We start from the raw sequence: 27,385 nt of genomic DNA on the forward strand, positions 1-27,385 counted from the left end.
ATGCTGCAATACCAAACACAACCTGTGGACATAAGTGGCGCTCTTTCCAGATTTGGTGAAATACCCCATGCCCTTGCATGGTGCAATGTATGGCAGCTTTTGTATTCTAGCATGGCTACTTTTCGCGGCAGCGTGCGATTGCGGCTTCATTGTGCAGAGCTGGTGTCTCTGTTATCAGCTGAACGGTTACTGCCTGCAGAGGAGAGACATTTTCAGTCTTTAATTGGCGCCTGTGAACCCTGTGACCAGGCGGAGACTGCTTCTCGTTGATCGTGTCATCATTTGACATTTTCTAATTGGAGAAATCTGATATTCTGCATTTAGACAATTGGTTTCACGTCAGCGGATATTTCAAAGGCCGAGAAATGAATAGGTCGCAGCGCGGCGACGCGTCCTCCGGCGGGAACGCCACCTCGTGCATATTAATGGAGTGTGATTCTACTATAGGACGTGATAAAAATGGCTCAGGTCTGAACTTCCAATCATCGGGAGGATGGCAATGGGAACAGTGCGCTCCTGAAGAAGGAAGACTGGGCAACTCCCTTTAAACATGCAGACACTGACAGCTAGCAGAGATCTTGACAATGGTGACGATCAACCACCAAAATCATACACGCCTTAGATTTCACACGGAGGCAGCGACGTGGCGCTCTCTTCTGAATGTCGCATGACAGCGCATGCAGACGTACCTGGGCCAGAACAAGAAGATGCCCGACCACCCTGGTCTGGCACAAGAAGACAACCCCCCACCCCGGTCCAGCACAAGAAGACGCCCGCCCACCCCGGTCCAGCACAAGAAGACAACCCCCCACCCCGGTCCGGCACAAGAAAACGACCCCCCACCCAGGTCTGGCACAAAAGACGCCCCCCGGGCAAGCACAAGAAGACGTCCCCAGTGTCGGCACAAGAAGACACTACCCCCACCCCGGACTGGCACAAGAAGACGCTCCCCCCTGCAGGCCAGAACAAGATGACGCCTCCCTCCAGGCTGGCGCAAGACGACGCTCCCCCTTCCGGCCAGAACAAGACAACGCTCCATTCCTGTATTGCATTCATTTATTGCACTTGATAGCTTCCTTTCCACACACCAAGAAGCAGAGAACGAATCCAAATAACCCAAAACTGATAAAATAACATCTTCCTAGAAAAGAAATCCCAATTTACAGCAATTCAAGTCTGGAGTCAATAGATCATCTGGGAGCAGCGCGTTATATACAGTAAGGACCGTTTTTTCTTCTTCTTGTAGCAAATATATGTTATATACTTATTTTACAGGACAACCAAAATATACAGTAAAGGCTCCAGCCAGCGGCTCTATAGATATGTACACAACAGTGGCCAGTGCAGATTCAGCAGCAGCAATATAATAAGGGGGAGCACAGGAGAACGTGGAGTCATGGCCGCAATGCCCCCTCTTACCCTGTACAGAGACCTCCGTAGTGTGCGCTCCTCCGCAGCCCTATAGGAACACTGCAGGCAAAACGGAGACGCCGTGTGGTGCCTGCACTAAGCAGCGGTGCATAGACCACAGTGTTGTTCGTTTAGTCGGAGTGTTCCTTTAAAGGGTTATTCCCACCTCTGCCTTTTATATCCAAGACAAGAAAAACAGCATCTAAGTCCCGGCCCACCAGAGGACTTGGCCCCGGCCCACCAGAGGACTTGGCCCCGGCCCACCAGAGGACTTGGCCCCGGCCCACCAGAGGACTTGGCCCCGGCCCACCAGAGGACTTGGCCCCGGCCCACCAGAGGACTTGGCCCCGGCCCACCAGAAGAGGGTCAACAGTAACGGATGAGCACAGCTGCGCCATTTGCATGACACCCATTAATTTCTGTGGGACTTTTGCAAACAGTGCGGCTGTTTTAGAAGCCCCTCCACTGGTGACCGGGACCTAAAAGCACTTTCTTCTATCTTGCCATAAAAGACAGAGCTGGACATAACCTGTAAACAGGTTATCCACTTTTAGGGACTTTTTTCACTTAAATGCATGAATCTGGGGAGGGGGGGGGGGGGGGAGAATAAAAAATGCAGTTGGGGTTTGTTAAAATTTTTCCCATCACTTGCCTTCTACCTGCGCTGCGTTGTATCGCTGGCTGCAGAATGAGTAAACTCACATTAGTCAGTGAGGCCACTCACTGACAGATTCTCTGTTAACTCATTTTGCAGCCAGTGATACAACGCAGCGCATGTAGAAGGCAAGTAATGGGAAAAATTTTAACAAAACCCCAATTGCAAAAATGATTTTTAGCTTCTTCAAATCCATGTGGATAAAAATTGTCACCAAAGGTGGATAACCCATCAATTGTATAATATTATTAAAGACAAAGGGGTCTTTTTTATCTATAGGAAATCACCACTACGCTGAGCATTGCTGCATTTGGTATTGAAGTTAAGCCCAATTCAAGTGCTGCAGGGATGCAATACCAGACGCAGCCATTTGACAGGAGTGGCGCTATTTCTGGGGTTAAAAAAATAAATAAAAGGAAGCAGACCCCATAAACAGTTCATAGTAAGGTTTCCTGGATCTGTGTCCAACTCATCGTAGTGTCAGATTATTATTTTTGGTATATATATATTACATATATCGACTCACATATGTTCACGCTGGTGAAAAAGTGAGTGCAAAGTGTCTGCAGATAACATGGCGCTGTCACCTGCCCCCCTCAACTCATCCTATAGGATACCCCTAAAGGAGAGAGGATGCTAGGACCCATCCAGTGTAGTTCCACGTTTGCTTTCAGCTTTACCAGGGTCACGGATCTCGGTACCTCTGCACGTTTCGGGTTGTCAGTAGTCAGAGATTGTACACTGACTATTTTTCTCTATGCACGGGAGGCGTTGGACTTCTTCATTCCCCATGGACTGGTCTGGACAAGTGTATTTCTAAGGCTTGGTTTGCAAGGTTCGTTTGGATCTCACTTTACGACTGCTGCACAGTGATCGGGCAGATCTAGCATTCTCCACCGCACACTCGCTCCTTGCCACTTTCAGGTTCCAGCCATTTCTGGGAGACAATATGTAAGCGTCGAGACTCTCCTAGTGAGGTCGCCCTGCTGCTAATGCCCCAAAAGGGAGAAAAGTAGAACAAGGGTTAAGTGAAAAAGTACATTGCCCCGAGCCGCCTCCTGTGCTATAGCGCCCCGGTCAGGCACATTAGGACCAGGACGTGCAGTCCTATCAGGTAAGTGAGGAACACGTAGCGGGATTTCGACCTGGAGGTCAGCAGCTTCGCGCAATAAAGGCTTCGGCCGTGCAGCCATCTCCGGACGGACACGTTGCAGCTCTTGATCTATAAGAAAAGTTAGAAACAAAGTTTGTTTTTTATCTAGTGATGGAGTAAAGGGGATCTCTGCAGGCACGCAAGCACGCAGCGGGAGGTAAGCAGCGCTGAGGACGTTGCAGCGGCACATGCCTGCTAGGATGTGTGCCCGATCGGCCGGTGACATGCCCGCGATCTCGCAAGGATCCGCTATCGCAATGTCAACGGCACCGCAGGCTGCACTCATATACCGGAAAACAAGTGCAGCGCCACATCCTAAAAAGTAACGGAAGGATAAAACAGGCCCAGCACCATAAAGGGGGACCCTGACTTCAGGGTGTTCGCCACTGGGAAGACACGTACTGTTCGCAGAGCCACATTCTGAGTGGGATCGATGATTAAGGCTTCCCGCTCGTCGTCTGACTCCATCTGGAGGGAGAACTCGTAGTCTCTGGAAGGCGACTTTGTTTCGAGCCTAAAACAGACAGACACAACACATTTGTAAATGAGGATGGCTCTGCCAGGCTTGGCTAAATACGCGGCATTTGCCAACACTGCACAAGCAGCGATGAGCTGCAGGAAGACGGAGCCGGATGTCAGAACAAAGAGGAAAGAAGGAGACGAGAGCAGGAAAGGTCATTTATCTGCACCATGTAGTGACCATCATGGGGGAGCACATGACATCTCCAGGGGTTTTCCTGCCATCAGCCTCATCTCCAGCCCCGTACAGACTGCAGGAAATCACAACTCGCATCATGATGGCGGATTTATACCGCAAACAGAAAAAAATCTACCAAAGGAAAGGCATTTCTATTTGTGAGGAGAGCACAATGTAACGCTCAGCTTTTTTTTTTTTTGCTCCATTTCATCTTGAAAACAAACACAAAATAAAACAAAATAAAACGGCTTTGCAGAGCGTCTTGATTAACTCCGTTTTTGCGTTTCCATTTTTAGCTCCCCTTCTTCCCATGGCCATAACTTTTTTATTTTTCCATCAATATGGCCGTGTGGGGCGAGTTGTACTTTTGAATAGAACCATTTATTTTACCATATCATGTACTGGAAAACAGGAAAAAAAAAATCTAAATGTGGTGAAATTGCAAAAAAAAAAAGTGCAATTCCACAATTTTTTTCTTTGGATTTTTTTTCACCATGTTCACTAAATGCTAAAACTGCCCTGCCATTATGATTCTCCAGGTCATTACGAGTTCACAGACACCAAGCATGTCTAGGTTCTTTTTTATTTAGGCGGTGAAATAAAATTCCAAAGTTTGTAAGAAAAAAAAAAAAAAAGTTGCCATTTTCCAAGACCTGTAGCGTCTCCACTTTTCGGGATCTGTGACAGGGTGAGAGCTTATGTTTTGCGCGCCAATCTGACGTTTTTATTATTTTATGTTTTATTTAACTATCCGGCTATGACAACCACAGGAGTCTCCTGTTGAACCTGGGTTGTCATGCCAAACCCATCGGTGACCCGCAGTAATGTGACACAGGCGCCGATGGGACGAGGTGATGACGCACTTCCTGCGCGTGCATGTTAACTGCAGCTGTCAGAGCTTGAAAGCGGCATTTAACATGTTAACAGCCGCGGGTCAATTGCGATTCCACCTCCGGCTGTTCCGGGCACATGTCAGCTGATCAGATCAGCTATCATGTGCCAGAAAAGGTGCAGGCTCATCGCCGGAGCCCGCACCAAACAGGGGGAGGCGTCCAATGACGGACTATGTCTGTCATTTGACATTAAGGAGTTAATAATGGACTGAATGTAGGCAGCTCCTATGTGTCTTTAGGCTGGGGATACACGACGTCTTCAGGTACGACAGCTGGCTAAGGTTCGCACGGTGTAGCTGCTATAGTGCAATACAAGGGAATGGCGTTGAATTGCAATCCAGAAGGTGCAGCAACCACAACAAGAGAGTCACAAGAAGCCAAGTTAGACTTGCTGCAACTTGCTTGTCACAGGACACGTACTGAGCTGTGATGTACCAGCTCCTCTTCTGATCAGTAGGCCCCCGCAGTGTCATGTGTGCATGGCTCCTCCTCTGATCAGTAGTCCCCCGCAGTGTCATGTCTGCATGGCTCCTCTTCTGATCAGTAGGCCCCTGCAGTGTCATGTGTGCATGGCTCCTCTTCTGATCAGTAGGCCCCCCGCAGTGTCATGTGTGCATGGCTCCTCTTCTGATCAGTAGGCCCCCCGCAGTGTCATGAGTGCATGGCTCCTCTTCTAATCAGTAGGCCCCCGCAGTGTCATGTCTGCATGGCTCCTCTTCTGATCAGTAGGCCCCCGCAGTGTCATGAGTGCATGGCTCCTCTTCTGATCAGTAGTCCCCCGCAGTGTCATGTCTGCATGGCTCCTCTTCTGATCAGTAGGCCCCCGCAGTGTCATGTGTGCACGGCTCCTCTCCTATCAGTAGGCCCCCGCAGTGTCATGTGTGCATGGCTCCTCTTCTGATCAGTAGGCCCCCGCAGTGTCATGTGCGCATGGCTCCTCTTCTGATCAGTAGGCCCCCGCAGTGTCATGTGTGCATGGCTCCTCTCCTACCAGTAGGCCCCCGCAGTGTCATGTGTGCATGGCTCCTCTTTTGATCAGTAGGCCCCCCGCAGTGTCATGTGTGCATGGCTCCTCTTCTGATCAGTAGGCCCCCGCAGTGTCATGTGTGCATGGCTCCTCTTCTGATCAGTAGGCCCCTGCAGTGTCATGTGTGCATGGCTCCTCTTCTGATCAGTAGGCCCCCGCAGTGTCATGTGTGCATGGCTCCTCTTCTGATCAGTAGGCCCCCGCAGTGTCATGTGTGCATGGCTCCTCTTCTGATCAGTAGTCCCCCGCAGTGTCATGAGTGCATGGCTCCTCTTCTGATCAGTAGTCCCCCGCAGTGTCATGTGTGCATGGCTCCTCTTCTGATCAGTAGGCCCCCGCAGTGTCATGTGTGCATGGCTCCTCTCCTACCAGTAGGCCCCCGCAGTGTCATGTGTGCATGGCTCCTCTTCTGATCAGTAGGCCCCCGCAGTGTCATGAGTGCATGGCTCCTCTTCTGATCAGTAGTCCCCCGCAGTGTCATGTCTGCATGGCTCCTCTTCTGATCAGTAGGCCCCCGCAGTGTCATGTGTGCACGGCTCCTCTCCTATCAGTAGGCCCCCGCAGTGTCATGTGTGCATGGCTCCTCTTCTGATCAGTAGGCCCCCGCAGTGTCATGTGCGCATGGCTCCTCTTCTGATCAGTAGGCCCCCGCAGTGTCATGTGTGCATGGCTCCTCTCCTACCAGTAGGCCCCCGCAGTGTCATGTGTGCATGGCTCCTCTTTTGATCAGTAGGCCCCCCGCAGTGTCATGTGTGCATGGCTCCTCTTCTGATCAGTAGGCCCCCGCAGTGTCATGTGTGCATGGCTCCTCTTCTGATCAGTAGTCCCCCGCAGTGTCATGTGTGCATGGCTCCTCTTCTGATCAGTAGGCCCCAGCAGTGTCATGTGTGCATGGCTCCTCTCCTACCAGTAGGCCCCCGCAGTGTCATGTGTGCATGGCTCCTCTTCTGATCAGTAGGCCCCCGCAGTGTCATGTGTCCATGGCTCCTCTTCTGATCAGTAGGCCCCCGCAGTGTCATGTGTGCATGGCTCCTCTTCTGATCAGTAGGCCCCCGCAGTGTCATGTGTGCACGGCTCCTCTCCTATCAGTAGGCCCCCGCAGTGTCATGTGTGCACGGCTCCACTTCTATCAGTAGGCCCCCGCAGTGTCATGTGTGCATGGCTCCTCTTCTAATCAGTAGGCCCCCTGCAGTGTCATGTGTGCATGGCTCCTCTTCTGATCAGTAGGCCCCCGCAGTGTCATGTGTGCATGGCTCCTCTTCTGATCAGTAGGCCCCCCCCGCAGTGTCATGTGTGCATGGCTCCTCTTCTGATCAGTAGGCCCCCTGCAGTGTCATGTGTGCATGGCTCCTCTTCTAATCAGTAGGCCCCCTGCAGTGTCATGTGTGCATGGCTCCTCTTCTGATCAGTAGGCCCCCGCAGTGTCATGTGTGCATGGCTCCTCTTCTGATCAGTAGTCCCCCGCAGTGTCATGTGTGCATGGCTCCTCTTCTGATCAGTAGGCCCCCGCAGTGTCATGTGTGCATGGCTCCTCTCCTACCAGTAGGCCCCCGCAGTGTCATGTGTGCATGGCTCCTCTTCTGATCAGTAGGCCCCCGCAGTGTCATGTGTCCATGGCTCCTCTTCTGATCAGTAGGCCCCCGCAGTGTCATGTGTGCATGGCTCCTCTTCTGATCAGTAGGCCCCCGCAGTGTCATGTGTGCACGGCTCCTCTCCTATCAGTAGGCCCCCGCAGTGTCATGTGTGCACGGCTCCACTTCTATCAGTAGGCCCCCGCAGTGTCATGTGTGCATGGCTCCTCTTCTAATCAGTAGGCCCCCTGCAGTGTCATGTGTGCATGGCTCCTCTTCTGATCAGTAGGCCCCCGCAGTGTCATGTGTGCATGGCTCCTCTTCTGATCAGTAGGCCCCCCCCGCAGTGTCATGTGTGCATGGCTCCTCTTCTGATCAGTAGGCCCCCTGCAGTGTCATGTGTGCATGGCTCCTCTTCTAATCAGTAGGCCCCCTGCAGTGTCATGTGTGCATGGCTCCTCTTCTGATCAGTAGGCCCCCGCAGTGTCATGTGTGCATGGCTCCTCTCCTACCAGTAGGCCCCCGCAGTGTCATGTGTGCATGGCTCTTCTGATCAGTAGGCCCCCGCAGTGTCATGTGTGCATGGCTCCTCTCCTAACAGTAGGCCCCCGCAGTGTCATGTCTGCATGGCTCCTCTTCTGATCAGTAGGCCCCCGCAGTGTCATGTGTGCACGGCTCCTCTCCTATCAGTAGGCCCCCGCAGTGTCATGTGTGCATGGCTCCTCTTCTGATCAGTAGGCCCCCGCAGTGTCATGTGTGCATGGCTCCTCTTCTGATCAGTAGGCCCCCGCAGTGTCATGTGTGCATGGCTCCTCTCCTACCAGTAGGCCCCCGCAGTGTCATGTGTGCATGGCTCCTCTTTTGATCAGTAGGCCCCCCGTAGTGTCATGTGTGCATGGCTCCTCTTCTGATCAGTAGGCCCCCGCAGTGTCATGTGTGCACGGCTCCTCTCCTATCAGTAGGCCCCCGCAGTGTCATGTGTGCACGGCTCCACTTCTATCAGTAGGCCCCCGCAGTGTCATGTGTGCATGGCTCCTCTTCTAATCAGTAGGCCCCCTGCAGTGTCATGTGTGCATGGCTCCTCTTCTGATCAGTAGGCCCCCGCAGTGTCATGTGTGCATGGCTCCTCTTCTGATCAGTAGGCCCCCCCCGCAGTGTCATGTGTGCATGGCTCCTCTTCTGATCAGTAGGCCCCCCCCGCAGTGTCATGTGTGCATGGCTCCTCTTCTGATCAGTAGGCCCCCTGCAGTGTCATGTGTGCATGGCTCCTCTTCTAATCAGTAGGCCCCCTGCAGTGTCATGTGTGCATGGCTCCTCTTCTGATCAGTAGGCCCCCGCAGTGTCATGTGTGCATGGCTCCTCTCCTACCAGTAGGCCCCCGCAGTGTCATGTGTGCATGGCTCCTCTTCTGATCAGTAGGCCCCCGCAGTGTCATGTGTGCATGGCTCCTCTCCTACCAGTAGGCCCCCGCAGTGTCATGTGTGCATGGCTCCTCTTCTGATCAGTAGGCCCCCGCAGTGTCATGTGTGCATGGCTCCTCTTCTGATCAGTAGGCCCCCGCAGTGTCATGTGTGCATGGCTCCTCTCCTACCAGTAGGCCCCCGCAGTGTCATGTGTGCATGGCTCCTCTCCTACCAGTAGGCCCCCGCAGTGTCATGTGTGCATGGCTCCTCTTCTGATCAGTAGGCCCCCGCAGTGTCATGTGTGCACGGCTCCTCTCCTATCAGTAGGCCCCCGCAGTGTCATGTGTGCATGGCTCCTCTTCTGATCAGTAGGCCCCCGCAGTGTCATGTGTGCATGGCTCCTCTTCTGATCAGTAGGCCCCCGCAGTGTCATGTGTGCATGGCTCCTCTCCTACCAGTAGGCCCCCGCAGTGTCATGTGTGCATGGCTCCTCTTTTGATCAGTAGGCCCCCCGCAGTGTCATGTGTGCATGGCTCCTCTTCTGATCAGTAGGCCCCCGCAGTGTCATGTGTGCATGGCTCCTCTTCTGATCAGTAGTCCCCCGCAGTGTCATGTGTGCATGGCTCCTCTTCTGATCAGTAGGCCCCCCGCAGTGTCATGTGTGCATGGCTCCTCTCCTACCAGTAGGCCCCCGCAGTGTCATGTGTGCATGGCTCCTCTTCTGATCAGTAGGCCCCCACAGTGTCATGTGTCCATGGCTCCTCTTCTGATCAGTAGGCCCCCGCAGTGTCATGTGTGCATGGCTCCTCTTCTGATCAGTAGGCCCCCCCCGCAGTGTCATGTGTGCATGGCTCCTCTTCTGATCAGTAGGCCCCCTGCAGTGTCATGTGTGCATGGCTCCTCTTCTAATCAGTAGGCCCCCTGCAGTGTCATGTGTGCATGGCTCCTCTTCTGATCAGTAGGCCCCCGCAGTGTCATGTGTGCATGGCTCCTCTTCTGATCAGTAGCCCCCCCCGCAGTGTCATGTGTGCATGGCTCCTCTTCTGATCAGTAGGCCCCCACAGTGTCATGTGTGCATGGCACTGATGACTTTGCATCGGACCTACTAATGAGAATAGGCAACGGTCAAGCCAATAGGTATACATACCCGCGTGAGTATCAACTACTATAAATGTATTAATAAAGAACCCAGACCTCGTATTCTGCTTTTCCGTGAGATGTAGTGCCTCCTCGGCAGCTTCCCTCTGCGCCTTCTCCTCCGTCAGCCGGTCAGACAGCACGGACAGCTCTTGTTGTGTAGCATCATGGCGGAGTTCAGCCTCTGCAAGTCTAAGAACAAAAATAAATGGCTGGTAAGATTTCCAGTGTATTGGTCTCCTGTAGTAACTGTATGGGATAGTAGTGCACACACCAGCTATTGTAAGCCAACATTCAATACTATCTAGCTGAGAAATCCTAGCGGTGTCAACAGCAGATGTCAGAGAAAGACGACTGCCTGCAAATGTCACCGTGTACCAACCAGCAGGACACGGCCATTATGTATTGCGTTCACTGCTCTATCAAACCCCTGACTCCACCTCTACAGCACATGAGGGGAGAAGGGTCTCTCCCAGCTCCTCCGTTTCGTCTGAATGGTGCTACAGGAATCAGGAGGCTTCTGATAGAACATCACTTTTCTCAAGGCCAGATTGCTAAATCTTTATATAATACAGAGGGTCTCCGGAGAGCAGGCGAGAACATTAACAAACCTTCGTCTTAGGTCGGCCAGTTCAGCATTGTCTATTTCCACCAGAACGTTTGCCCGCTCCTGGGGCGCTCCGGGGGGAACCTCCGTCAGGATGTCATTCTGCAAAAAAACAGCTAGGAGTTAGCGATTCTGGAAAGAAAGGGGCCGAGGCGGCTGGAAATCAATAGGCCGTTCTTGTGCATTTATTTATAGTGCAGCAGAAAAGGAAAGGCAGAGTAATACAATATAGCAGGGCACACTACAAGTCCCAGCATGCATAGCAGGAGCATGCTGAGAGATGTAGTTTCTCAACAGCTGAAGTGCAGAAGGTTACGGACTCCTGAAATATAGCAGTTACGAAATCATGTTAAGGAAGTCAGCCAAAAAATAAAATATCTTTGGGTCGGTACATATCTGCATCCTCCGTCACAGATTCCATATTTGAAAGGGAAAAGGCGCCATTTTGCCAGTGAAAAAGATGGCCGCCTTGGCAGAGGCAGGCAGGGTCCACCACACTCTGGGGGTGTCCATCAACCAACGAGAAACAGAATTAAACTAAAGTCCGATACTTTATGATTAAAGATGGTTCCACACCAGATTAACAAGCAAGTTCCCCAATAAACGAGGGATCACGAGGTGCGTAGATGGTAGAACGACGGGGATCATAGACACACTCATTAGAGCGCGGACAATGGTTTTGATAGATATAATCATGTCATAAAGTGACGGCATATTTCCAATGACCCCCATCAATCTTGAAAATTAAGAAGCCGCTGGCTGACTGGTGCTGCGCTGCAGTCTGCTGGCCGGTAGTGTCGGATTGCAGGAAAAATTAGCAAACTGGTGGCGAATCCAGAGGTCGGACCCACACCAAACATAAGTAGCGTGTCATCCCTTTACGAGATGTGAATTGCAGATTTTCCTCTTTCTCATCTCCATTTGTGCGTATAGCGTTGCACAAGAACAGCCGTCCGTCATTAAGACCTCACCTGGTTTGTGACCTGCAGGTCTCTCTGCAGTTTGTAATACTGATTCTGCAAGTCCGTGTATCTCGTCTGAGTATCTCGCAGCCCCTGTGATACGCCCTTGAGCTGAGCAGACAAAACCGCATTCATCTCCATAGATTCCATCGCCTAAAGGGAAAGAAGAATCGATGTCGCTTACCATAGAGCACGTAAAGGACGACACCTGCTGATAAGAGAGAACAATGGCTGCGTGCTGTTATCTAGCGGCTGTTAATGGATCCTTCGGCTCTTTATGGAGGACGGCAGCACGTTACACATATAGGGCATGAATCTCGCCATTACCGGGGCATGAATACCAGGAGGTCGTTGTGTCGCGCTCTCTCACCTTCGTATTCAGCTGCTGAATTATCAGGTCTCTCTGCTGTATTTCATCAAGGTATCTCTGGATTTCATTCCTTGTCTGTTCCTTATCATCCCTCGCCAGATTTCCTTTCTCTGTGGCTACAGGACTCCCGACCAGCGCCGTCCTCTCCACACCCTGACGAGTGATAATGAAGATATAATGTACTGAAAACCGTGAAAAAAAAAAAAAAAAAAAAAATCCAAGCGCGATGAAATGGTGAAAAAAGGCAATGCCATCTTTTTCTGTTAGTTGTGCTTTGTGTTGATCTTTTTTTTTTTTGGAGGGGGGAACCGGATGTGTTTAGTGATAACATTTTATGTTGCATTTGATGTTTTGCTCACTTTTTTATTGCTTTTTTTTTTTTTTTTTGCAAAGGAGTTTCAACCAAAAAAGATGACAATTCTGCCATTTCAATTTTACCGCAAAAGGTTAAATATTATATTTTGATAGATGGTGCGGCAAAACCAAATAGGTTTTATTTTTATATTTAAACCATCTTTATTTGAAAAGAGGTGATTTGAAAATTCATATTTTATTTAAAACTTAGTATTTTTATTAATACTTTTTTATTTTTATTATACTCATTTGATCACTTGTTCAATATACGGCAATACAATTATATTGCAGTATATTGAGAAAATCGTAGTCTCCTATGAAGTGGCTGGGCTTCACAGAGGTTTGAACATGGCAGTCCCGAACCCCTAGCAACCCAGGCACTCCATATTCACCCCGCAATCACATCCGCGTGCTTTAAATGCCGATGGCCGACACTGACAGCGACATTTAAGGGGTTAAAAGCACCTTGTAATCACCTCCACATGCTTTAAATGCTGATGGTGGACACGGACGGCGGAATTTAAGGGGTTAAAAGCACCCTGCAACCACATCCGCGCGCTTTAAAAGCTGATGTTGAACACTGACAGCGACATTTAAGGTGTTAACAGACGCGAATGGAGCTATGCTCCTGGGCCCGCTCCATACTCCCACACCCGACATGCGGCATATTTGTACATAGGGGCATGCAATAACCCCCGAGTATCACTGCAGGGTCGATTGTCTGCAACTTCCCCCATGTGGCAGAATGGTGAATGCATTGCTCAATGCAAAATATTATGGTCCCAAATTGAGAAGAGAATCATAAAACTGTTCCTCGTTGCCTATCACTTCATATTTTGCAGGCGTCAGTGTTATGAATGGGTCACCGAGGAGGAAAAAAGCAACACACGCTAAGTCTCAGAAAACCAGAGAGGTTGGTAACTATGCAGACTGCAGAGCCCTGATCTTAACACACAACTAGCAGCAGCCGTGGAGCGTACCTACGACGTTCCTAGACGCCTCGTCACAACCGGAGAGCTAAATAAGCCTAAAGTAAGAAAAGAGGAAAACTAACTCCCCAGAGCAGACCCCAAAGGAAAGACAGCCCCCACATGTATTGACAGTGAAACAAGATGAAAACACAAAGTCAGAAAAATAGGCTGAGCAAACGATGGGGCCAAACTAACTTGAAAGGACAGGAAAGGCAAGACACTGTCTGCAATCTGCCAAAAAACCCTACCAAAAATAATGTCCAACGCTTCTGATAACAAAATTAACCCTGAAGTCACTAGACTTCTCCCACTATATCAGCACTCTGGAATATTCTGAGACAGAGCAAAAAGAGGCCAATCTAATAAAGGACAAAAAGGCAAATTGGCAAATACAGATAAATAAGAGTGGAAATTCAGCACAGCCCAGCCGGGCTGGCTGACCACACAAAAACTGAGTTGACCAACAAGAGCAAGTGTGAACATTAGCAAAAACCAACTTAACTTGAGAAGAATGGAGCAGAGCTGAAGTCCAGAACCTGAGAAACAGACTGAATCACCAGCAACAGGATAGGGCGTTGGCTGTCTTATATCCAGTCTGATACTCCAGAGATCCAATCACTATCCTCCTCGTCAGGTGGCAGACCATTACCAATTAAACTAACCTCACTACCTCCTGTCACTACCAGAGGGAGAACGGAAGGAGAACTCCCAGCTGGTGGAGCAGAAAATGAGCTCATAACACGTCAGTGTCGCCAGTTGTCGTGCACGGCCGGCGGGTGTCATGAATGATGATAGGACAAGGGCTCGATACCTGTTGAGCGTGCAGGAGACCTGCGGGTGCCACATCAAAAGCATCTCCTACCTCCGGACGTAGAAGTGAGAAGCGCTGGACACAGACATCATGAGGTGTTCGATTTTAAGCAGAAAGTATAAATTGATCTCTAAACAGGCAGCTCATCTTAAAATCCGCTACAAACCAGATATAGCGTCTCCCCTAGTGCAAAGCACGAAGAGGGCAGAACATGACGAAGAGTCCCCCGTCCTGCCCGCCCCTCCGGCTCAGCACTAGGCCCAACAGTATATCAGGTTTGCTTAGTTTTCCCAAAACCAAAAAAACTATCTAAATCCATATCCTCAGATCGTACCTTCTCTGCATGCAAGGTGCGACTCTGCTTTGCAGTTTCCCGGATTTTTTGAAAGTCTCCGATCTGCCGGTCTTTCTCTGCAACGATTGTGCTGAACTGCTGACGAGCCGCTCTCAGTTCGGCAGCAAGGACATTTTTTTCGGATCTTGAAGTAGAAAGTGAAGAAAAAGCAAAAAACAAAGAAAAAGAAGTCTGAAAGTATGGCGATTTTAGGTCTCGACAACTTTTACATGTGAAGTGTAAATTGAGCCAAAACCACATGGCCCATCCGCACACCCCAGACATAACAAACAGAACCCGAGAACCCGAAAGAGCTGGTCTTGTATACCCTGCTAGTCCATACATGAGTCACTGGGAGATATGCTCAGACTTGGTAGAAAAGTCCTTGGTGTGATGACCCAAGGGTGCAAACCAAACTGATCCCGCATTCCCGGGACCCGGAGAGGCGCACCTTGCACTGCTCATAGATAATTGTACTAATGGTCGTATGATGTATCTTTGTGTCTAGCTCTAGCCGAATATTGGCAAATCAATAACCTACCTCAGCTCGGACAGCTCGGACTGGTAGCCGGTGATCTCCTTCTCCAGTTTCTCCTTCAGAGATTTGGCTTCTAGTAGTAGTTTCTCCAAATCCTGAATCCTTGTCCTGAGTTTTAGAGATTCCGAAGCAGAATTATTGATCAGTTCTGTCACCTAAGAGGAAAAAAAAAAGAAAAAAAAAAAAGAGAAGTTAATCGAAAATCCTCATTTCCAGCAAAAACACAAGCAAAGAGTCCGTACAAATCAAGATACATGCCACCAGACTATGTCCATTGTCTGGAAAACCTCTGCCCCCAGGCGCAGTTTCTAAAAAAAATTAAATCTTTCTTTATTCGTCTTCAGCATCGTTCCCGGTTTCCGTTATTGTCTGCAGCGCTGACATCATGTTGATAGCGCTGCAGATAATAACTGAACTCGGCGACTCTGCCCAGGTAGATGGCAGGAGACAATCAGATTGACGGATTTACTATATTGCTGTCAATGTGACGTCAGCGCTGTAGACAACAGCAGACACTGGAGACTTGGCCCTGGACTTGGGAAGGATCAGTAAAGACAATGTTTGTTTTTTTTCTGTTTTATCTGCAGCCGGGGAAGAGTGGTTTTGTAAAAACCCCTTTTAGGTTGACCAATATTGGCAATTAGGATTGTGGACAAATTACTCACGTTATTGTATATTAGTTCCTTATTTGGGTCACGTCTTTGTGCACAGTTTACAGCTGCCCATACAAATTAGATAAAAGTTGGCCAATATGGTCAATTCTGACTGTTTCACCAAATCTTCACTTTAAACAATGGATTCCAAAAAGGTCTTGGATCATGTTGGATTTTTAGGCCGGTCATTAGCGGAGATATGGTAGACCACCGGTGGTTCCATTCTGAAGACTACCTCCCAGACATGCCAAGAATTTGAAGCTCGAATGGTCTTAATGTTGGTGGCGGACGTTGGTCTAAACTGTAGGGCCTGCTTTAATTCTGCACTTTCTGCATGCAACATTTACATTTAAGTGCAATACATACATACAACACGTATAATCACGGCCAGGGATAAAAAAAAAACATACCTGTGATAATTTATCTGGCTGCGAGAAACTTATGTTAAGCTCATGCTCTGTGATCACCTTTTTAATAGGAGCGCCACCTTGCATAGACTTTTCAACTATAGTTCCTTCCTTGAGCATATGGAGTAATCGCTCTCGATCGTGCTGTAAGCTTGCCATCGCTTTGGAAAAAGCATCCAACTGTTGAGCATAAGTGGCACACTCGGAGGAGAGACTGGTGACCTCCAAACCTTTGTTTGTTAAGGAATTGCACAAAGAGTCTATTACGGCCATCAGCTGGTCCATAGTAACCTGGGCTTCGATGGCGAGAAGATGGTCAGTAAGGAGGTTGTTATTTTTGAGAATACCATAGATCTGGGAATTAAAGCTACGTAGCTGACTTTCAAGATCGTCGCCTCGGATCTTCTCAGTTTTCAGCTCAGATGCGTAACGCCATTGTAGCTCTTTAAAATCGTCAATCAAGGAATCTCGATTATTCTGTAAGGCTGCCATTGCTTTCCCGAAAGATTCATTTTGAGATTTCAGCTGTTTATTCTCATGGAAAAGTCCCCAATAAGCTTCTTCAGCGTTTTCTTCTAATTTTTCACTAGCCAACTGATGGCTATTTTGTTCTAGAAGATCCATGAAATCATCATCAGATTTCTCCCGATTGTCCAGATAGTTCTTTTTTCTAGATTCATCGAGTATCTTTTCTTTATTGATGGAAGCAATTAGATCTTCTTGATCTTTAACTTTTGATATTAATTTCTGATTCTCCACTTCTAAGGCTCCAGCTGAATTTTGGAGGATCTCATTGGCGCTTTGCATTTCTCTACACTCCTTCTCAAGATCACATTTTTCTTGCTCGAGATTTTTAATTAGATCTAGTTTTTGTTTTAACAATTCCTTTAGTTGTTCGTCTTTCAGAGACAACACTTGGTTCAGATCCTCCCTATATCGAATGAGTTGTGCTCCCAACATGGCATTTTCAGCATTAAGGTCATCAACTTTATTTAAAGCATTCCTAAGTTCTTCTTTAAGGCTACCATTCTCCTTGGCAGCAGAGGCGATGATGTTGTCTTTTTGGCTTAGGACCCGTTCATTGCGTTGATTGATTATTTGTAATTGTGAGCTAAGTTGATCTCGATCAGTTTGCAGTGAGGACATTGATTTCCTAAAGGCCTCGATTTCACTAGATAGCAAATCTTTGTCACTTACTGCTTTATCATACTTCACTTTAAGACTTTGATGTTCTCTCTCAACCGTTCGATAGTCCAAATCGGACTTTGCCTTTTCAGCTTCAACACAGGACAAACGATGCTCGTAATCTTCTACTTGCTTACGATACTGACCTTGGATTTGTTCCAAGTAGCTGGATATCTCTCCATCTTTGGAGGAGATTAACATAGAGATTTCCTTATCTTTATTGTCAATGATTTCTTTCATGTGTCGAGACATGGTGACCTGTTTCTGTATATCGATTCTAACGCTTTCACTCTCTAATTTAAGCAGTTGTATCTCCTGCTCATTTTCTGTTATTATGTCCTTTAGTGCCCTCAACTCCACATCTGTAGGGATCTCCTGGGATGACCTCTTTTCTGATTCCATATCCTGTAGGACTATTTCTCTGGGCTGATAATTTGGCTCAATTACTTTAAGATTGTTTCCTGTAATACCATTTCTTTCATTCATATGTTGTGAGAAATTATTAGTTGACTCTTCATCTACTAGGTTATCGGAGGACGGCAAATACTTTTTGTCTACCGGCTTCTTGCTCATTAGGTCTGCAGTTTTCCTAATCTGAGCAGATGAGTGCTCAAGTTCTTTTTTAAGGTTTTCACTTTGGCCATTGGATTCTTTCAAAGCTCCTTCAAGATCTAATATGAGTTCTTGAAATCTTATAGAGTCACGTTGAAGCTGATTGATCTCTTGTTGCTTCTCTTTGAGAAGTTCCTTCAACTCTTTGGATTTAGTTTTGGTTCCTCTGTTATCATCTTGAGCGTATTTAATCTTTTCTTCGAGATCTTGTAGAACTTTTAATTGGTGTTCTTCCTTTTCCCGCATAATAATGTTTTTCTCGGCTCTGAGAAACTCTACCTGCTGACTTAGAGTATTGGTTTGTGCCTGGAGTGACTTAAATTTGTCGGAGAGCAAGCTGTTGTTTTTTCCAACTCGCAGTAATTCCATCTCTAAATTCTCCCTCTCATTTTTCACTTTACAATATTGCTCCTGTATATTCTCTATCTCCTCTAGAAGAAGGGCCTTGTCATCCTTCAAAATTTTCACTTTCTCGTCCAAGTTCATCTTATCTACTTCCATGCTACTTATGTCAACCTCTAATTTCAGAACAGCGCTCTTTTCCTGCTTCAGTAATTGGTCAGAGCTGTTCAATTTCTCTAGAATATTAAGTCTTTCTATTTCTTTCTTTTCCAAACTATGCTCTGTATCGTGAACCTTCATTTTCAACTCTGTAACCGTTTTGGACAGGGTCTCATTTTCAAAACAAAGCGTAGAGATTTTAACTTCCATATCAGATTTATACATGCTCATGTCCATCTGCAACTTATCCAGTGCAGTTTTAATGACAGAAATACTAGTATTTTCCTTTTCTTTATTATCTAGAGAGGTCTTCAAGTTCTCACATGTTTCTCTTAAATGTTTATTTTCTTCTGAAAGCTTCCCGTTTTCTTGGGCTATTTCATCAAAAAGTGACAATTTCTCAACCGAATCCATAAGGTGCTTGGTTTCTAATTGTAATTTCTGCATTTCATTCTCATTAGATTCCAGTGTCGTTCTAAGTGTGTCCATCTCCACGTCGCCATCTTCGATTTGCTTTGCCAAGCCTTGATTTTCATTCTGAAGGTCGTGATATTTCATTACAATGTCACTTTTTTCTTTCTTTGTCATTTCTATGACATGTCGCATCTTATCAATTTCATCACTAACGTTTTCATACGCTTGAAGAAGGGACTCGTACTCTTTATTTAATTCGCCATGTTTAGCTTTCCATCCGGTCAATTCAACTGTCTGTGAATCTTTTAAGGAATTCAACTGGAAAGAAAACGCTTCTTTTTCTTGGGCAATAGATTCCATTGTTGATTTCAGGCTTTCACAAGCTGCCGAAAGATTTTCATTGACTAGTAAAAGGCGTTCTCTCTCAGACAGGAGATCGTTATTCTTCTCTTTCAGTAAAGAAATCTCAGACGTTTGGTTTTCCCGAATTTCAGAAAGTAAATGTTTCATTTCTTCGGTTTCCAAAGTTAAAGATTCAATGTTCTGTTTCAGCATTTTGTTTTCCTTAAGTAAATCTTTACGTGACACCAGAGCTGCCTGCAGCTTTCTCTGAAGTTGATCTCTAGAGCGGTTTTCTTCTGAAACTTTCCTCGCGTGATCTTCATTGAGCTGCTCAATTACTTTGTTGGTGCTCGTAAGCTGCTCCTGAAGATCCTCAATCATGGTCTGCTTCTTAGAACAAGTTTTACACATTGGTGGACGATCACAACTTATATCTTGAAGATTATCAAAGGCAGATTTTGTTTCGTGAACCACTTGGTTTGTCTTAGGGCTGTGCAAAGGCTGCATACTTGATTGCATCAACAATACCTCATCTTTTTTTGAATCTCTTAAGTTTGTTCGAAAATATGATAATTCAATTTCTGCTTTTTCTAATTTTGCCATAGATTCTTCGAGCTTTTCTTTGATCTGCTTATAATCATCCTTCAGTCTATTTGATTCTTCTTGATATCCTTTCAATTGGTCACGCGTTCTTGCCATATCTTCTTCATGGATTTTTACGTTCAAGTTAAGAGAATCTTTAGTTGCAGCAATTTCTTTATCTTTTTCTAATACTTCAAGAACTTTTAGCTCAAGGCTATGCTTCAGTTTGGAAATTTCGGACTGACTGACCTGGCAAGTTTCTAAGTATCTATCTCTATTACTGGATAGTTCTTCAATGGTTGCTTGCTTACTTTCAATTGCCATTCGAGCTACTTCTATCTCTTTCTGTAGCGAAGTAATCTCATTTTCACAGTGTTCTAACTCTGCAGATTTAGAAGCCACTACGCTATTTAGAGATTGTATTTGCTCTTCAAATTTCTGAATATCCCGAGCCAGTTTTTGTATTTCTGCTTTTAATAATTCCATTTCACTCAACATTTGCGTGTGTTCGGAATTTACTCTCAGCAGCTCTGCTTCCTTGTCACGGATACGGCTGTTCAACTCGGATGCTATGTTTTCATGCTCCTTTAATTCTTGTAGCTTGTGCGAAACATCTTCAATCCTCTTTTTATGGTCTTCTATTTCAAGCTCCTTATTATTCAGCTCAGATTCTTTCTGGCAAAGCAACTCCTGTTGTGCTTGGACTTGCTGTTGCAGATTATGCACTTGTTCTTTTTGTTGTTCACACTCTGAAAACTTAGCATCGTATGAATGCTGTAAGTCCGACTGTGCTTTCTGTAGCAGCTCAAACTCTTTAATGCTTTTACTAAGACTTTGTAAAAGACCACTGTGTTTTTCTTTACTCTCAGAACTTCCTTGGCTGCATAAAAGCGATGCATGGACATTATTATGAACAATGGAATTTTCCACATGTGAAAATGAAGCCTCTGGGGAAGTCGCATCTAGATCGACGGTCGACATCTCTACAGACGGCATTGGACAGCTTGTCTGACCTTGTACTTTCTCAAGGCATATTTTCAGGTTCTCAAGACTTTCCAACAAGTGCACATTTTCTTCTTCTACACTTTTCAATTTCTCCTTGAGAGCATTTTTTGTCTGATGTAGATTTTGTTCTTTTTCCTGAATGGTTCTTAAATATTCCTGGCACATGTTGTCTTTCTCGGAGAGGTTTTGCTGCAGTTCGGTGACGTTATTCTGGATTTCTACCAGGTGCTGTTCCTTTTCCGTGAGAGCGCTGTAAAGTTCACTTATTTTTGCATCCTTCTCCAACAATTCTTGCTTAGCGAGCTGTATATAAGAATGCTGATCTTCTTTCTCTGTCCTAAGGGATTGTAATTTGACATTCAATTCTTCCACGGTTCTTCCAAGTTCTGAGGATTTTAACTCTTCTCCTCTTAATTCTTCTTGTTTATTTTGTTCAAGTTTTTCAATCTTTTGCATTAAATCTTTCCGTATAACTAAAGCGGCCTGAAGTTTTCTCTTCAAGTTCTCCCTTTCTTTGCTGAATTTCTCCAATTGCAGATCTTTCTCATTGGTCAACTTGTTTAAATAGATCTCCTTATCAGTTAGTATCTGTTCTGACACCTGTAATTTTTTCTCGCATGCCTCAAGTTTCTCAGATAGTTCAGATATTTGCAATAGACAAGAACTTTTATCCGACTGTAAACTCTTAAGCTCCATACTCAAGCCATTTTTTTCTTCAGACACTTTAACCATTTCGCTTGACACAGATTCCATAACTTGTATCAGAGAAGCATCTTTTTCTTTCACCTGATCACTGAGTGTGGATAATAACTCTTTCTGCTGACTTAGCTGTACGTTAAGTTCTTGGACCACGAAATCCTTCTTATTAACATCTTCAAGAAGCTGCCCAATTTTTCCTCTTTCTTCATTCAACATTGTATGGATTTTTTGCAGTTCTTCTTTAGATATCATTATTTCTTCTTGGAGAACACATACGCGACTGTTCAACTCTACAATAACACTTTCTTTTTCTTGTAAGATGCTTTGGACTGTAGAAGTGTTAGCTTCAGCGGTTTTAAGTTCTTCCATTAATGATTCATTATCTACCTTTTGTTCTTTAACCTTCTGTAACTCTTCAAGAAGAAGGTCTTTCTCTTTCTCAAAGGAGAGAACAGCCTGAGCCTTCTGCTCAATTTCTCTGTCTTTTCCCTGAATTACTTCCTTTAGCTCTCCTACTTTCGACTTGTAGTCTGACATAATACAAAGCATTGAGGAAAACTTTTCTAACTTGCTTCTATACTCATGCTCTTGGTCAAATTCATCACATTCTGAGAAATTCCCATTGCACAAAGCACATAATCGCTTATCAACAAAATGCAAGTCTTTAAGCAAACTCTGTAGCATCTCCTGCTTTACTTTATTGTCATTGCCTAATCTTTCATACTGTTCTCTAAGTTTCCCATTTTCCTCATTCACTTGTGTAACCTCTTTTTCTGATTGTTGCTGCAGTTCACTAAGATTGAGCTTTAGATTTTCTATATTTACTATCAAAGCATAGCTGTCCTCAGCTTGAGCACTAACCTGCTTCTGAAGATCGGCATTTTCGGCTTTCAACACATTCAGGCTTTCTCCACCGGAGGAAATGCGTGCTTCTGCTTCTTGTACTTGACGCTGAAGATTTCCTATAACCGTGTTTTTGTGCATTAACTCATTCTGAAACGTGGATAAGGAGGCGTCTCTGTCTACCTGTAATGATTCCAAAAACTTTTCCAGTTGCAATTTTTCTTGAACGGCAGATTCTAATTGCTGGTGTATCTGTCGTTTGTCATTCGCGGAAGTTTGCTGCTCTTGCAATAAATTTGCATTTAAACTGTCCATGTCTTGCTTCAGATTTTCAATACATTGACCTTGCGAAGAACATCTATCCTCTAGGGTCTGAACGAGTGCTTTAGAATCTTTTCTTTCCCCCATAAGTGCTTGCAGTTGGGTAGAAGTCTCTTGGTACTCTCCCTTCACGGACTGCAATTCAATTCTTAAATCTTCCTCTGCTCTCTGATGTCGAGAAATTATATCATCTTTGAGTTTCAAAGCCTCAGATATATTTTTGACATTAGAACTACCTTTGTCTAATTCTTCGCGTAAAAGATTAACCTCGCTGGCAAAAGCCTGAATGTTGCTTTCCAACATTTGAAGCTTAGCATCCTTTTCGCCTGCGGAACCTAGAAGTTTAGAAATCTCGACTTCCTTATGGCCGTTAGACTTTGACAGCTCCTGGTTTTGCTCATACAGGGTGGCATACTTCTCCTGTAGATTTTGCATAGTGTTTTCTTTTTCAGAGACAGATTGCTCGAGGACTTTAACTTTAAGACCAAGTTCATCCACAGTTGTCTGAAGAGCGGAACTAAAATTTTTGTGTTGCTCCAATTCTTCATTTTGGGCTTCCTCCTTTCTACGATGCAAACTTTCTTGCTCTTCCATTGAAGCAGTCAATTTGTTAATATCAGCGAGTTGCTTTGTATTAGTTTCCTCTAAACTAGATACCTGTATTATTAACATATTGTACTGCTCTTCCTTACTGAGAAATTTCCCATTTAATTCTTCAACTTCCAAAATAGAATTCTTAATGGTCAGATCTTTATCCGATATGAAAGCCTTATATTGGGCATTATCATGCAGCAATGTTTCGATGGTCCTCTTCTGCTCTTCCAAAGACTCTTGAAGTTCAGACAACTGGGCCTTCAGATTTGCATAGCTGCCATCCTTCTCCTTCAAACAATCGTCTTTTTTAGCTAATGACCCTCTCAGTTCTTGAACACTTTCCTTCAAGTCTTTGACCTGAGAGTGAAGATCAGAAATGATCTCAACATGCTCAACCAATTGAGTTTTTAATAGCTCCGCTTCCTCGCTCTTATTTTTTAATAACTGCATCTGTTGACTCAGTCTCTGCAGTTCCTCTTCTTGGTCTTCAAGTCTTTGCCGCTGTTGAGCACAGTCCGAAATGGAGCTTTGCAGTTCATTTTGAAGGGCGGAGATAGTCTGCAGATGGTGACCTTCACCTTCTAATTTCTTTTCCGTTTGTTGGATAAGTTCTTCTTTTTGGAGGAGTACAGCGTCCTTTTCTTCAACGTTACGTACCAGATCCCGCTTCTCTACTTGCAGTAGATCAATCTGATCCTTCAAAGACAAAATAGTATGGCCCTGTTGCGATGAATGAGTGCTAAGAACATTGACTTCTTCTAACTTATTGGTCAATGTGGTTTTAAGCAAGTCAAGGTCAGAATTTAGTTTCTCTTTTTCTGCTGTTAACATGTTTATCTGCTGACTCCGTTTCTGCAGTTCCTCTTCTTGGTCTTCAAGTCTTTGCCGCTGTTGAGCACAGTCCGAAACGGAACTTTGCAGTTCGTTTTGAAGGGCAGAAGTAGTCTGTAGATACTGACCTTCACCTTCTAATTTCTTTTCTGTTTGTTGGATAAGTTCCTCCTTTTGGAGGAGAAGAGCGTCTGTTTCTTCAACGCTACGTAGCAGATCCCGTTTCTCTGCTTGCAGTAGATCAATCTGATCCTTCAAAGACAAAATAGTATGGCCCTGTTGTGATGAATGAGAGCTGAGAACATTGACTTCTTCTGACTTATTAGACAAAGTGGTTTTAAGCAAGTCAAGGTCAGAATTTAGTTTCTCTTTTTCTGCTGTTAACATATTTAACTGCTGATTTAAGGAGTCTACTGCTGACTGACTCTGCATGACTTGTGACTGAAGTGCGTCCTGCTGAGTTTCTAAATTTGATATCGACAACAAGCAGGACTCTCTTTCTTGAGTTAACCTTTCTATTTCCTTGTTACCAACTTCTACTACTTCCTCCCTAATTTTTATATTTTCCTCAACTTTACTATCAAAATCCTGCTGCAGTTTGCCTAGAGCTGTATTTAATCTTTCTACATTCTCAGTGACTTTTAGATTGACCTCTCTAAGCGCCTGCTCTTCATTCTGAACCTTATCTAAGTTCCTTCTCATATCCTCAACCTGAGTAGACTGTGTGGTAAGGACGGACTCTTTCTCCTTTAACGCCAGTGTGTTACTCTCTACCGTTTGTCTTAACTCTTCCACTTTTTTTTGCAACGACGCATTTTTTTTCTCATTCTGTTTTAACTTTTTACACGTCGTATCGTAGTCGGAAGTTTTGGATTTGAGCGCCTCATCTTTCTGTTGCTCAACGATCCTGGAATCTTTCAAATCCTGTTCTAGAGACTGAATCCGAGTCTGCAATTTATGAACGACTTCTTGCTCTTCACGCAATCGATTCTCTAAGTTGAGACACTCCTTAGCCTTTTCTACTAACTGCGTGTTAGTAGTATTCATATTCTGCACACCTTGAGCAGAAATTAACTCCATTTCCTTCTGAAGATCCTCCTTCTCACGTAAGAGACTTGATATTGTGTTTTGGAGATTTGACAGCTCCAGTTCTTTTTCGGTCACCTTTTTATGGATATCTTGCAGCGATTGGGTCATTGCAGATATTTCAGCTTCTTTTTGGCCAACTTGAGCCTGCAAATTTTCCATTTCATTGGTAACTTGTCTATTTTGATCCTCCAAGTGATGAACTTTTCTTTCAAGCTCTTCTACAGTATTCATCACTGACATCAGAGAAGTCTCTTTATCTGCTAGTGAGCTCCCTAAGTCTTTGGTTTGCGCATGAAGTGCTTCTATTTCGGAATGAAGTTTATTTATCATTTCTGTTTTGATATCCATTTCGTTTTGAAATTCTTCATTCTTTTCTCGCAACGTTTTTACCAACACCTCCTTACTCTGCGTCAGCGTTGTAAGATTTCCTTGCAAGGACGACAATTTTTCCTGCTTACTGCTCAGTTCTTCGTCCAGTTTTCCAGCTCGATTCTCGTGCTCCGACAGCTGTTTTGATAATTCCTTCATCTCTTCGTCTTTTTTTGCCATCTCGGAAACCAATTTGTTGTATTGTTCTTTTCCTGCTTTCAGCTCATTTTGAAAACTCTGTTCCTGAGCGCTCTTTTCTTCCAACAATACAGAAAGTCTTTCTTTTTCTGAATGATCTGCTTCAAACTGTAATTTTAACCTCTCGACTTCTTTTCTGTACTTCTTTTCCGTCTCATCGACTTTTGTCACAGATGCGTTCATCTGCTCTTTAAGAGACACAATCTGTGCCGAACATTCAGTAAGGTGATTATTGTGAGTTACTGCCTGTGCTTGGATCTCCAGACGAAGGTTTTTGATTATTACGCTGTCCTCGTTTATTTGTCTAATTAGCTCTTCTGTTTCTTTAACTTTACTCTCATTTTTGTGTTTTGCATTATTTAACTCTGTCTCCATTTCGCTCAGTTGCTCAGACAGAGATGATATCTTAGCGCTGCTTTCTTGCACGTCCAAAGATTGCGTTTCCCTCAAATGGTGAAGTTCTCTTTCCGTTTTTACAAGAGTGTTGGACATCTCGCTCATCTGCTCCTCTTTAAATTCAATTGTCTCCTTAAAGATGGTAACCTGCTCAGAATATTCGCTCAGGCTTGCCGAGAGAGAGGACATTTCTCTGTCCTTTTCTTGCAAGAGCTCCTTGAGAACGTCTATTTCCCTCTCGCATCTCTGAAAGTCGTGAAGAAGTTGTGATTGCTTTTCTAGATGACTTGTGTTGAGTCGATCCAGCTCATCATTTGTCTGATCAAGATCAACTTGGACCTTTTCCAAAGATGAATCTTGTGTCAATACCTGTAGGTGATAAAAGTACAAATATATTAAGATTGCAGCTACGGGCACAACATTACGAGCATGCAACATATATTAATCCATCTCTGTTCTGTCCATCCTCAAGAAAGAACATAATTAAAAAGATCAAAGTCTATTCTACATTGCTTAAAGGCATAATGCATAATTAAATGTTCTAATTGCAAAATTTTTCACCCTTCTTATAACCTGGACTAGACATGTAAAGGGCAATTTTTACGCCCTGAATCATATCAGAATTAGGGTGCATTATCTCGACGTTTGCAGTGTATATTTGGTATATATTTTGCAAAAGCTTCCAATGCGTACGACAAGCCTATCCATAGGTCCCAGTAACCTCACTGTGCCCGGTTGTTCTCTGTTAAGTAGATATAGAAAAATGTTCCCTTTATTCAGCTTTATGGAAATAGCATTGTTAACTAAGTTATTGTTCCCAGGGGCAATACGCACACTGAGCTATTTTTTTTTTGTCCATTGGATTCTATGGGTGTAATTCATTTAGCCTTCACTAAAACTTTAAATGGCAGTGATTGAGTTCTTTTTTTTTTGTAAATTTACGTCTGCCAAACTACAACGCCCAGCATGGCTGTGATGGCATGTTGGGAGTCGCAGAAAACATTAACATTATATGTCTATGGCACAACTAGCCCGTGAGTCGTAACAGAGACATTTTTACGTTAGTGAGTTGTTATAGCAGTTGTACATCTGCTCCAGATATTTTAGGTCACCTTGGAGGCCTAATTCCAATATTTCAGGCCGAGATACGTCCAGGTTACCTTGTAATGGTTTAATATCTTTAGATATAATTGTATTATGGCTGTCATCGCTGCTAAATAATAAAATATCCTCCTGCATGAATGACGCACAAACTGGCAGATCGTCCTCAGAGGTCATGACGTTTGTGGAACAGGCTGCCACGAGAAGTGGTGAGTTCTCCTTCAATGGAAGTCTTCAAACAGAGGCTGGACAGACATATGTCTGGGATGATTTAGCGAATCCTGCTTTGAGCAGGGGGTTGGACCAGATGGCCCAGGAGGTCCCTTCCAACTCTACGATTCTATGACGTA

At 45.2% G+C, this 27,385-nt stretch overlaps 1 protein-coding gene across 5 annotated transcripts in view; it reads right to left on the reverse strand.

The window, feature by feature from the left end:
* Positions 1–1,038: 1,038 nt before the first annotated feature.
* The window catches only part of LOC141046940 (uncharacterized), a 91,083-nt gene continuing 64,736 nt past the window's right edge, over positions 1,039–27,385 (reverse strand). For all 5 annotated transcript variants that reach the window (XM_073541778.1, XM_073541777.1, XM_073541775.1 and 2 more), the window contains 9 exons: positions 15,957–26,303; positions 14,897–15,048; positions 14,356–14,500; positions 11,886–12,038; positions 11,525–11,668; positions 10,558–10,655; positions 10,004–10,138; positions 3,621–3,732; positions 1,039–3,287 (listed from right to left, as the gene is read on the reverse strand). In XM_073541778.1, coding sequence (XP_073397879.1) covers positions 3,129–3,287; positions 3,621–3,732; positions 10,004–10,138; positions 10,558–10,655; positions 11,525–11,668; positions 11,886–12,038; positions 14,356–14,500; positions 14,897–15,048; positions 15,957–26,303 — 11,445 coding nt within the window. In that variant the 3' untranslated portion in view covers positions 1,039–3,128. The remainder of the gene's footprint in view (positions 3,288–3,620; positions 3,733–10,003; positions 10,139–10,557; positions 10,656–11,524; positions 11,669–11,885; positions 12,039–14,355; positions 14,501–14,896; positions 15,049–15,956; positions 26,304–27,385) is intronic.

This window comes from Dendrobates tinctorius, unplaced genomic scaffold (assembly GCF_039654945.1).
Source record: "Dendrobates tinctorius isolate UK_male_01 unplaced genomic scaffold, ASM3965494v1 ptg000124l, whole genome shotgun sequence".
NCBI classification, from domain to species: domain Eukaryota; kingdom Metazoa; phylum Chordata; class Amphibia; order Anura; family Dendrobatidae; genus Dendrobates; species Dendrobates tinctorius.